The sequence below is a fragment of the Grampus griseus genome, assembly GCF_964374135.1.
Source record: "Grampus griseus genome assembly, chromosome: 3".
In the NCBI taxonomy this organism is placed as follows: Eukaryota; Metazoa; Chordata; class Mammalia; order Artiodactyla; family Delphinidae; genus Grampus; species Grampus griseus.
The window spans coordinates 876,046-888,205 of NC_139019.1; the positions used below are offsets into that span (position 1 = coordinate 876,046).

A 12,160-nucleotide genomic window follows, 5' to 3' on the forward strand; every position below is an offset into this window, starting at 1 on the left:
GAGCCACTCGGGACTCTGGTGTTGTCTCCCCAGAAGAGGCTCTTGGGCTGGGCAGTAGCAGTGGTCAGACCACATGGCTGGAGTCTGGACACCTGGGGAGACTGCAGGGGAGCTGACCAGGCAGGTGAGGGCTTGAGAGAGAGGTGGGACAGATGGGGGCAGGAGGGGGTGGCGCGCAGCCAGCGGGGGCCCTGGGGTGGGTCTGGGTTAAGCCCACTGGACCTGGGAGGGGCTGTGCTTGCTCTTGGCCAGGGAGAGGTGAGTGAAGGCAGGTTCTCAAGGGAGGGGGAGGGGGGGCCCGAGGCAGCCTCCGGCACAAAACGACATCGAGCGGGAACCTGGCCGTTTTCCCATGGGTTTCTTTTATTGTTGGTGACGACCACACAAGAGGCCACTGTGAGACAGATGGACGTGGACAACACGAGTGCTCAACACTCCTGGGAAGGACAGGGTGGGCCCGATTCCTCTCGCGCTCCGGTCCGCAAGCTGGTTTCCTGAGCGGCCGGTTCCACAGGCCTGGGCCGAGGTCCATTCGCAGGGATGGCCGAGGAGCCGCCGTGGGCCTGTCTGGCAGTGCCTCTCCTGCGGCCCAGCAGCCCGTGCTTGGACTGCGGCCGTGCTCCCTCCAGGATGGCAGTGCTGGGAGCATTTCCCAGCTGAGGGTCCAACACCCTCGCCAAGGACCACGGGAACGTCAGCAAACAGATTTCAGAAACCAGCCCTGCGTTCTGAGAACTGGCTTTGATTCCCATGTCAATACGATTCTAAAAGCCGTTCCCTGAGGAAACAAGTGCTCTTCCTGACGTGACGCGTGCCTCAGAGAGAATTCCGGCGGGGTCTCCCTCCCAAGACTGCGGGGTTCCAGGCTGCCACCTCGGGGGCTCTGCGTGTCGGGGACCACCACGGGGGACGCACTCCTGCTCGTGCCAAGCTCACTTTCTCCGTGGCTGGGGGTCCACGTCGGGCAGGCGTGGTGGCAGCCCACATGCATTTTATGGAGTTTTCTTGTAGCTACAAGGAAACGAACAGCACCCGCATCTCCCACCCGGGCCCGGGCCCTCCGTGGGCTCTGAGCAGACCTGCGTGATGTGGGGACACGTGGGCCCACCTCGTCACCTTGCGTATGGCTTCCGCCATTTCACCTCTGCACAATTAGGCAAAATACGGCACTCGGTATTTTTAATACGAGCAAAACAAAAGATCCCAGAAGCTATCGTGGGCGCTGGGATTCTCAGAGAATCCGTAATCTATAATTATCGTATTTCTCCTGCACACGTGGGTGACAGCAAGCTGTGGGCTCCAGGGGGCCCTGGGGTGGGCACGGGAGAAGGGAGCAGCTCTAACGCACAGAACACGACTCAGACGTTTCTACCTGTGGGACGGGCACAGACTAGGGAAGTTACACAGTGACACGGCGGACAGAGGGTCGTCTCTCCGTGGCACAGAGGGTGTGACCAGTCAGGGGAAGGGCTTGAGTGTGTCCGGCGAAGCAGAAGGTGCAGCATGGGAGCAGCCCTCCTTTCTCTCAAAACTCCGATTTCCCTTCCTCGTTGCCTCTGTCCTGCCGTGGACGGTGCCCTGCGGGTCTCCTTCCTCCGCTCCCCTCTACACCACGAGCCAGTGGCGGAGCTGGAAAGAAAACAGGGCTTATTCAGACGTGAAGGGAGGAGCTCCTTGGATAAAAGCCGCTCCTGGGCCGGCGGCCCGGCTTGTAGCTGGGAGATCCCTGAGCCCAGCGGGCGGCTGGGGGCCCAGCACTGCTCCTGGGGCACCACAGACCTGACGCCTATGGAGACAAGTCATCACTTCACGAAGAGATGTTGTCGGCGGGCACAGTGGCCTCGAGGGGCCAGAGCGGGGACCAGCGGCCTCTGCCATCCCTGGCCAGTGTGGCATCAGCTGCTGGGCAGACACTGGATGCCAGCGTGCCTGGGCTGGTCCAGAGCTCTCGCCTACTGGCTCGCACGTGACCTGCGACGCCCCTGGCCCCCTGGGGCCTCTGATCCCGACCCAGTGGAACCCTGCACCCCGTGGAGCTGTCTGCTTTGTGTGACCCTGTGGGTGGGGGATGAGGCCTCGTTCACCGCTCGGGGAAGGGTGAGACGGACGGGGCCCTATTTAGTTGTCCACAAATGTCATCACCTGTTATCACCCAGCTGTTAGTTCAGCTTAGTTTTGAGCACAGGCCATTCGATCACACTAAATGGCAAGGACTGTGTTTTGTAAACATTTCCAGACAAAGACGGGCAGGGCTTGTTTCTGACACAGCCACACCGGGGGTAGGAAGATGCTGCCTCCGGTCCCACCGCAGGGCCCTCCGTCACCACGGGGAGAGCCTGCTTAGGACACACCCACACAGCAGCCAAAGGGCCGCCAGAGGGCAGGGCTTGACCAGGGACGCCCCAGACCAGTGCTGAGGCCGGGGGGCCACACCTGGGGCCCCAGCTGAGACCCGCCCCCGGGGGTGAAGTGGCCCTGTGTCCTGGCCACAGATGAGCCGAAGGCGACCTTCTCAGAGGAAGGTGTGCTTACGGGGCCTCTCAGAGTCCCCACAGGTGGAGATCAGGCCGTGATGCTGCAGCCAGAAGGGCAGAAGCACAGGTAGCAGCCACCCCGGGCGGGTCGGCAAGAACCGGAAACTCCAGTTCAGATCCCCGCGGACCAGAGAGGTTGTGTGGTCCTCAGATTACTGGGCAGCTGGGTAAGAAATGGTTTAAAAAGCGATAGATGCCACGCACGGTGCTGCACAGTTCCAAGGCCAACTGCTGCTTCCAGACACGTGAACAATGTAACTGTCGGTGAAGGGGGACACAGGAAGGGGGTACGTGACGGAGACGCGTTTCCATAACTGCACACGTGACACTTCCATGTGCAGCGTCAAAGTGAACGGCCACAGCTACAGACAAAGATATTTCTGGTCCAGATGGAGTAATGGGGACTGAATATATTCCACCATCTGACACAACTTAAAGTGAACAAAATATATATAATAGTGGGTTTTCAGACACAGGAGGCCAGACGACAAAGGACAGATTCCCCGAGGGAGACAAGCAGGGGGGTCTGTCCAGCTGCCCCATTGCGGCCTCGAGGGGCTATCTAGGCTTCAGTGGGGGAGGGGACGCCCAGGTGGGGCAGCGAACCCCTGGCCTGATGAGCTGGGGTGAGCGCTGGGGAGCCCAAGGTGGCTGGAGTTCACAGGATGGAGCTGCAGAGGGGCAAGTGCGGCACTGAGCCCTGGGCACGTGCACAGGGACCCGAGGGTTCAGCTGAGCATTCAGGGCACTCGAGGCCGGAGACACCCTCCCGGCAGGATTCGGGAAATGTCTCTGAAACTCACAGGACGGGAGCTGTGCCCGCCCCGCAGCCAGGCTGGAGCATCTCCTGGATCTCGGGGCGCCGGGTAGAGTGTTCACCAAGGTCTTGCACCAGCATTGGAAACCGCCCCCCACTAAATGCCGCTCTGGTCCCACCTAACAAGTCTTAAAAGCCAAGTCCCCCAAAGATCAAACTGTCTCCGAGTAACTTAATGACGACCCAGAACAAAGCTCAAGAATACGTAAAGGAGCACAGGTACATCCAGCCTCTAACAAGGTAAAACTCACGACAGCCGGAATCCAATTAACAATGACCAGATGTGTGAAGCAGCAGCAGAATTCAACCCCTTATGAGAAAAGGCAACTGACACTGACCCGGAACAGACACAGATGCTGACACTGGCAGATGAGGGAATTACACAGTGATTATAACTGCAGTCCACATGTCCAAAAAGGTAAGTAGAGGCACGAAGGACATAAAAAGACCCAGCGTGAACTTCTAGAGATGAAAACTACAAGGTGTGAAATGATAGGTGTGCTGGATGGGATTATTAGCAGATTAGACTTTGCAGAGGAAAAAAATTAGTGGACTAAACAAAAGCAACAGAAAGCACGCAAAATAAGACACACAGAGGGAAGAGAATTAACGTGGCCTAAAATATGTGTAACTGGAGCCCACGAAGGGGGTGGGACAGAAAAAAATGGAAGAAATGATAGCCCCAAATTTCCAAATACACTGAAAATTATAAACCCACAGTTCCAAAAGGCTCAGTGGACTGTGGGTATGAGAAGCATGAAGTACGGTGCTGTAACCGTGCACAGTGGAGAAATGAACCCAAAGACTCAGGCAGCGTGATGCCCTTTCAATAAATTTAAAAACAACTGAACCCAAACAGTCTACTTTTCAGGAATAGAGCAGTACCTACAGATGCAACAAAACTGTGCAGCAGAAAATGCATGGGAAATATTCAGCTAGACTGAGATGGTGTTGATATCAGGGGCAGGAGGGTGGCAGACACGGAGGTAGATGTGAGTTACTATCAAGGTGGACTTTTGTACCGTTGTTCACAAGGGTTTATTTTGTTATGTGGTTAAATAAATGAAACACAGGCACGGGTGGACTAATGTACAATGGTGCACCCGGACACAAAACCTAAAAAGACACCTGAAAGAGTATGAGACCCGGAGGAGCCAGGAAAGCCTCGTATGGCAGAGCCCAGGACGGAAGCAGAGAGGCAAGGGGCAAGATTTAAGTAGGGCTGCAAAATTCCCAGAACTCACAAAAAACATGAATTTACAGACCCTGGGCACACAAGAGATGCCGGGAGGAATAAGTAAATAAAACTACTTATAATAGCTTTGCAATAATATAAATAAAAGAAATCTATGCCCAGACACATCACAGGGGAACTGCAGCACCAAATGCAAAGGAAGCTGGAACGGGTCCGGGGACCCCGCCCCATGGAGTCACATGTCTCAGCAGGACTGCAGGGCTGCAGGTGGAGAACCAACATCTTCAAAATGCTAAAAGACCATAACTTGATCGAGAGCCACATGCCTGTGGAAACTCTGTCATAAATAAGGGCAAAGTAAAGACATTCACAGACACACAACAGTGAGGAAGTTTATTAAGACACCCCCTTAAAGGAATGTCTGAAGGATGCTTCTTCGAAAGGCAAGAAAATGGTCCTCAAAGGAAAGACGTATATGCCAAAAAGTAGAGTGAACAAATAAACACTGGACATGCACACTTGTCCAGGGAAGTTTCTGGACAAAATAACAACAATAATAATAGTGACTAAGTTGTGGGTTAAAAATGACATAAATGGAATATTGGACAATAATAGCTTATTAATCTGTAGGAGGAAAATTTAAGTCCTTGTGATATTCAGGATGGGGGTTCAGATAATGTTTAACTTTATACTTAAAGTGAAATATGCATGGTACAATTTCACAAACAACTATGAAATGAATAGAATAAAGTATATAAATTCCAAACAGAGAGGAAAGAGTAGAACAAGAAAAAAAAAGACCAAGAAATCAATCATAAAAGGCAATAATAAGGTGGAAAAATAAACATTAAAAAATGGAACAGGGTTAAAAAATAGAAGAATGAAGCCCAACTGTACCAATAATCACAACAAATATAAATGGATTAATCTGCCCAGTTGCCAGACTAAAGCATTCCAGTGTATTCGAGGTTTGCAAAAGACACCTAAATGTTAAGATGATTGCAAAATTGGAAGTTAAAAGATCACAAAAGACATTTCAGGTAAACTCAAAAGAAACCTAGTGCAGCTGTAGTCACCTCAGACAAGAAGGACTTTAAGAGCAAAAACACAGCAAAGGAGCAAGGATCGGCCAAGGAGATGTGATCATTCTGAACCCATAACTGTCCCAGAAAACAGGCTCAGAGTAGATAAAGCAAAACCCAGTAGAACTACAAGGGAAAATTGGACAAATATGCTTTCAAGGTCAGATATCCCGTAAATATCTACTGATTACTGATGGTTAAACAGAGCTAAAATGTGCAAAATTGTAAAAGATTTGAACAACGCAGTTACAAGCTCAATCTAATGGACAGAAGGAGAATTGCATGTCAACAACTGGAGAATACATCTCATCTAAAGATACACGTAGCACTTATGAAATTTGATTAGGTACTTGGCCATAAAGGAGTATCAATACACTCCAAAGAATGAGTAAAAAGGTGTCTGAACACAATGCAATTAATTTAGAAATCAATAACAAAAAGATAAATGAAACATCCCCATATATTGGGGAATTTAAAGGCAGACTTCTAAGCATGGGTGGAAGAAGTCACAATGAAAATTAAAATACGCTTAGAACTAAATGATACACAAAATGCTATGTTAAAAGTTGTGACATATAGCTGATTCACTTTGTTATACAGCAGAAACTAACACAACACTGTAAAGCAATTATACTCCAATAAAGATGTTAACAAAAATGTCTAATTATAAGAAAAAAAAAAAGTTGTGGAACACAGCCAACAGGGTATTTTGAGGGAAATTCTTAGCCTTGAATGCTTATGTTAGAAAAGAAGAAAGGTTGAAAATTAATGATCCATGGTCTAAGTTAAGAAGTTAGTAAATGTATGATAGAGTAGACCAATGAAAGTAGAAGGGAGAAATAATGACAGCTGAAATGAACGAGACAGAAAGCAAAGCACAAACAGAGCATCATGCAACCAAGTCGCGACCCTTCGAACTGCACAAGGGGAAGTTCTCTGTCCCAATAGGCCCCCACCTCTGCCCCTGCCTAAAATCATGCCCCTTACGCAGCTTTTGAGTCAGAGTGTCCACGCTCTGGAAGGGCTCAGCTGTGCAGCATTCACAGCTGACGCTGGCGTCCTGACCACGCACCTCGCTCTGGGGTTGGAGGAGGGTCACCCACCCAGGTTGCCTCCGCCCCCAGCCAGCGGCGGGGAGAGTGGCACTCACCGTGAACTGGCGCACCTCCCCTCTGTCCACCCGCTCGTGCTCCTTCTCGGGCGTGATGGCGTAGGCCAGCTTCTAGAAGACAAGGAGCAACTGTGGGCGCCGGCCCAGCCTCAGCGGGGTGAACGGGCCCTGGTCAATGGCTGTCGACGTGGGAGCTGATGGCTTGGGTCTCCTTAGACCCTGGAGCAAAGTCCAGCCCAACTCGAAGTAGCCACTACTGGAGGAGGCTCATCTCCACGTCAAGCTCACGGTGGGCCCTGAGCAAAGGCGCCCTCCATCTCTTCCAGGAATCCCGGCATCAAGATGTGAGGTGGAGGGACCCCTGTGCCCAACCCACCCACCTCCTCCTTCATAGGTGATGCAGAAGCTTGCCCGAGCGACTGCGAGGCCCAGAGCCACTCCCAACCCACACGGGGGTGCCCGCCTGGGGATCCCGCTGGCCCTGCTCAGCCCCACGTGGACTCGGTCCCAGGAGAGGGTGGGTCCGCTGCTTCCACCCCCACCCTCAGACCACTGCCCTTCCACCTGCACTGCACGCCATAGACCATGTGTGCACACACACAGAGACACACACAGGCAAGTACGCTCGTGTATGTGCCCACGTGAGGACACACACACACCAAGACAGGCACACACAGGTGCGCACACACACACACAAAGACAGGCACACACAGGCGCACACACACACAAAGACAGGCACACGCACACACACACACGCACAGGCACAGCCCACCCCCACACCAGCCCACGTGTCTCTGGCATGATCACCGGCCCCTCCAGCCCCTCCTGCTGGGCAGAGATGAGCAGGCGGGAGCAGGCCTGGGACAGGGACACCCGCCTGACCTTGTTGGTGGCCTCACAATCGGGGGCGGGGGGAAGGGCAGGTGAGGGAGACCCATCCAGATACACACCTCCCTCGAGGAGCCGGGCAGGCTGCAGAACTTGTAGGCAGCATAGATGGGCACCACGGACATGGAGGACGCAGCGATGGTCCAGCCCAGCGCGTTGGCCCACTCGGGGAAGACGTAGCCTCCGTAGTGCGGGGGCCGGAAGGTCGCGATGCTGACCACGACCACAAACTGAAACCGAGGGACGGGGTCAGGGGCGGCTGGGGGCAGGGGTGCCAAGCGGGTGGCTCCGGTGGAGGGCCCCCCGCACAACGGGACTAGGCCGTGAACCTGGGCAGCGGGCGTCTGTGTGTACTCTGCAGACCGGGGCTGCTGCGGGACGGGGCGGGCGTGCTTGGGGGGCACACAGCCCTCCAGTTCTTAAGTCTGATGGGTGGGGATTCTCTCGCTGTCCCTTGTATACCTCACAGGTTGCCACGCGGGGAGAAGCAGGACAGCTGGCTGGTCTGGAGGTCACATGCCCCAGGCTGCTGGGTAGCTGGAGTGACCAGCAGCCCCTGCAGGTTTGGAGCAGCTCAGGGAGCTTGGGGCTTGAACCGGGAACCTCACCCCCACTCCGCCTCCTCTCTCACGGGCCCTTGGGGTGGAGGGGGCGCTGCCCGAGGCCCCTGCCCCATCTGTGGACGCCCTGGGTGCCGCTGGGCTGGCTGGGCAGGAGGAGGGCCAAGGTCACGAGGTGCTCGCCGGCCTGGGCTCTGCACTCAGAGCTGGAAGGCCGCTGAACGGCTGCCTGGGGCCACCAGACAGGGCAGGCAGTTCCAGCTTCGTGAGCCGTCGGGGCTCGGTCACAGCCACCCAGCCCTGAGGTTGTGGTGTGGATGTGTGGATGAACCAGCACGGCCCTGTTCCAACGCAACAGGCGGTGGGTGGACCTGGCCGCAGGCCCGAGCTTGCAGACCCCTGGCCTGGATGACAGCAGCTACTGGGGAGCCCTGGGGGCCGTGCTGTCACAGAACCTGAGCGGCTCCCGTCCGGCCTCGCATCTGAGCACCCGTCTTCCCAGGTTCTAACCCTTCTCTCGGGCCTCCAGGCAGAGGTCAGCTGACACCCTCCAAGCACAGGGGACGAGCAGGGCCTTAATCGGGTGGGAGCCCTGCCTCCCATGAATGGTTTCTCAGTGGCTCCAGTCGGGGGGGATCTTCAGGAGACCAGAGGATGTGGGGGGCCAGCCTGCCCTCCTGCCTGAGTCCGGTGACCTGCTGACTCCCGCCTGTGGAGACCCTGGTCCCCGGGCAGCACCGAGCCCCTCCCCCAGCATCAGGCGTGTGTGGCCCCTGCTGGACCAGGTGGCGGGGGAGCGGGGAAGAGGGGCCTCACCAGGAGGAAGCAGGGGCTGATGAACTTCCAGCACAGCCGCCAGTAGAGGCTGGGCCGCTGCCCGGTCATCTGTTTGATGTCGTCGCTGAACTGCCACACGCCTGTGGGGAGGCGGCCAAGCAGGCGGTCAGCACGGCACCTGCCCGAGACGCGGGCCCCGCCGGGCCCTTACCAACCCCGGGCCACCCCCAGCAGACCTGGAGCTCGGGCTGCACGCTGGTGCCCAGGCCGCCCCACCCAGCCGCCCAGGGGTCTTGCTGACCCGGGCCCGATGCATGTCCCCGTGGTGACACTGGGATCACCGATGACCCCAAGGGGGCCTGTGGGGCCTCCGCCCTCCTCCCATCTCAGGTCCTCCCTGTGGCCCACGGCCATCCGTGCTTCCCCTCTGTAATCACTTTTCTCATTTACAAAAATCATAAAATATATAACATATATAAAATAAAATATATACAACATAAAACTTACCAATTTAACCGTTTTTAGTGCACAGCTCAGTGGCATCAAGTACATTCACACTGTTGTGCGAGTACCACCACCATCACCTCCAGAACCTTCTCATCCTCCCCACCTGAGATTCTGTCCCCATTAAATGCTCACTCCCCACCCCCTCAGCCAGCCCATGCCACGCCCCCATCCCACTTCCTGTCTGTGAACCTGACTCTTCCGGGGACCTCACGGGACTCCTACAGGATCTGTCCTTCTGTAACTGGCTTATGTCACCGAGCATGGTGTCCTCAAGGCTCCTCCATGCTGTAGTAGCATGTGTCACAATGTCCTTTCCGTTTATGTGAACGTTCTTTTGTAAGGAAAGCTACTTCTAGAAGCTCCGTGTGCCACAGCTCTCTCCAGATCTTACAGTGATTTCTCTTGCCCTGAGCCTGGCCTGGCCTCTGGTCATGTGACAGCAGCTGGTTGGCCGAGTCTGTGCCACATGCGGGGACACAGCAGAGCTACACCGCCGTGCAGAATCCCCTCTTCACACTCCAACCCCACCAGCAGATCCCGGACTCGGACCCTGGAGGAGTGGGGTGGAGGGGGCTGACCCCAAAGGCCAGCAGAGACGGGCGTGTCCGCCAGGCCCCTCGGGCCCTCAGGCAGGTCCAGGGCGGGCCAGCCCGTCCTCAGGGACCTGGGGGCACAGAGGTGGGCGCGTTCTGGGTGTGAGCTGCCGTCCGGAGAAACAGTGTGACCTCTGTCTTCGGAGGCTTCGGGGAGCACCCGGTCCCTGCAGGGCCAGCCTCCCTCCGTCTCCGCCAGCCCCACGTTCGTGGCTGCGGGATACGTTTGAAGCACTTTCTCTCCTTCTCTGAGGTTTTATTTTGGGGTGGGGAGATTATGATTTAAAGCTACAGGCAAGTACTGATTCCAGGTGCCAATGAAGGCACAGAGAGCTCGATATTTCCCTTTTCTGTAGCAAAGTAACTACAATTGGGAGAGTTCTTGGGATATGGACTATTTGCCAGGTTAAGCCTCTCAAAGCTAGAGTGCTTTTCAGGTTGTAATTCCAGGGCCGAGGCAGAGACCGTGACCCCCTCGTGTGACAGCAGGGCTGCTGCGACACTGCGGTTCCTGAACAGCACAGACCTGGCTTGGGCTGCGGCACGTACACGTGCAGAGGCGTGTGCCCGTTATCGCGAGCTTTCACTGCAAACTCCCCCAAGGATACCTGGCTAGGAGAGCTGAGCGGCCCCATGACCCCAGGTCACAGGAAAGAAACGGAGAGAGAGCAAGGTGGGCCCGGGCAGCAGGCTGGAAAGGGCACAGCGTCTGCAGCTGTCAAACCTACAGCAGGACATCCCGGGAAACATGGCGGGCGCCCCAGGAGGGGCCGGGGAGCACGGCTGCAGGCGGGGCTGCGCCTCTTCCAGGGGCTGCCTGCTGACCAGCAGGCCCCTGGCCTCGAGGGGCTCCCAGGCCTAATCCACGAATGAGCGCTGGACCAGGGCGGGGGGTGGTCTGGAGTCCAGGTGGTGCTGTCCGCGCAGGGTCAGGAGCTCTGGCCTGACGCTGAACAGCGGCTCTCTGAACACCACCGTCACCCCTCCCGTCAGCTGAGGGCCTTAGTGCCACGTCCCCAGAAAGAAGCCCACTGAGCCTGTTCCCCTGCCACCTCGGTGCTGAGACCTCGCCTCCAGCACCAGCCAGTGTCCCAGCGTCCTCGCAAATCCTTCCTCCTCAAGAACCAGCAGCGTGATTATGTGGCCACCCCGAGAGCTCTGACCGCAGTAAGGATTTCGGGCTGCCGTCCAGGCTGTCCTCACTGATCCATGGAACCGCTGGCCGCCAAGCCTCCTCTGTGATGTGTGGTGACCACAGAGCAGGGCAGCTTTGCCAGAAAGGAAGCAGCACAGCGACAAAGCCCAAGGACGCCGGCCCGGCCGGTCACAGTGACGGCACAGGGGCTGGGTCTTTGCGGTTGGAGCACACCAGCCCCCCGAGGGAAGCTCCGTCCTTACCGTAGAACCAGGCCACCCCGATGACCTCCATGAGCACCCCGAAGAGGATGGACGTGCCGGCCGCAAAGTGGTCCAGCAGCGTGAAGACATAGATGCCACCCTAGGAGAGAGGGGAGCGCCTGCTGAACTCGGGGTGCCCGGTGTGGCACGCCTCGCCCACGAAGGTGCGCTCTCCAAAGCATAAACCTGGCCTGCAGTTTCAGTTGACAGACAACTTCTAGTTTACTCCCTAGAGAGTGTTATTTGAATCACTAAAATTCAGTCCACAAGCAGCTTAGGGACCCATCTATTCCGAAAAAGAAAAACTCCTCTCCTCCCCAGCAATTAGGGATGAAGGCAAAGCAAATGCCAAAGTTGGCAGGGACTCTGTGAGGGAGGGGACCTGGGTCCTGCATCTCCCCGACAGGCCTCCCCTGAGCCTCCTGGCCCACAAACCCACGGGCTCTTCCCAGGGAGCTGTCCAGGTTCTGAAACACTCCAGACCAAGTGCTCAGGCACCCAGGGACCGCGTGAGACCATGGCGACTCTGAGTGACCGTGGCTCCCTGCGTGTGTTCAAGGCCACCCCGAGTGTGACCACAGCCACCCATGTATTACGGGTCACGGGTTGTTTGGAGGGGTGCAGCCTTCGGAAATGCTGTGGTTCTGTCTGGTCTGACAGCAGTAACCATTGCTGCCCAACACCAAATTCTAATGAGA

At 56.1% G+C, this 12,160-nt stretch overlaps 1 protein-coding gene across 1 annotated transcript in view; it reads right to left on the reverse strand.

The window, feature by feature from the left end:
* Positions 1–1,531: 1,531 nt before the first annotated feature.
* SLC6A3 (solute carrier family 6 member 3) overlaps positions 1,532–12,160 on the reverse strand; it is a 36,220-nt gene continuing 25,591 nt past the window's right edge. Inside the window, exons 11-15 of the mRNA XM_082652329.1 lie at positions 11,463–11,562; positions 9,004–9,104; positions 7,690–7,857; positions 6,779–6,850; positions 1,532–1,629 (exon numbers count right to left, since the gene is read on the reverse strand). Coding sequence (XP_082508455.1) covers positions 1,606–1,629; positions 6,779–6,850; positions 7,690–7,857; positions 9,004–9,104; positions 11,463–11,562 — 465 coding nt within the window. The 3' untranslated portion in view covers positions 1,532–1,605. The remainder of the gene's footprint in view (positions 1,630–6,778; positions 6,851–7,689; positions 7,858–9,003; positions 9,105–11,462; positions 11,563–12,160) is intronic.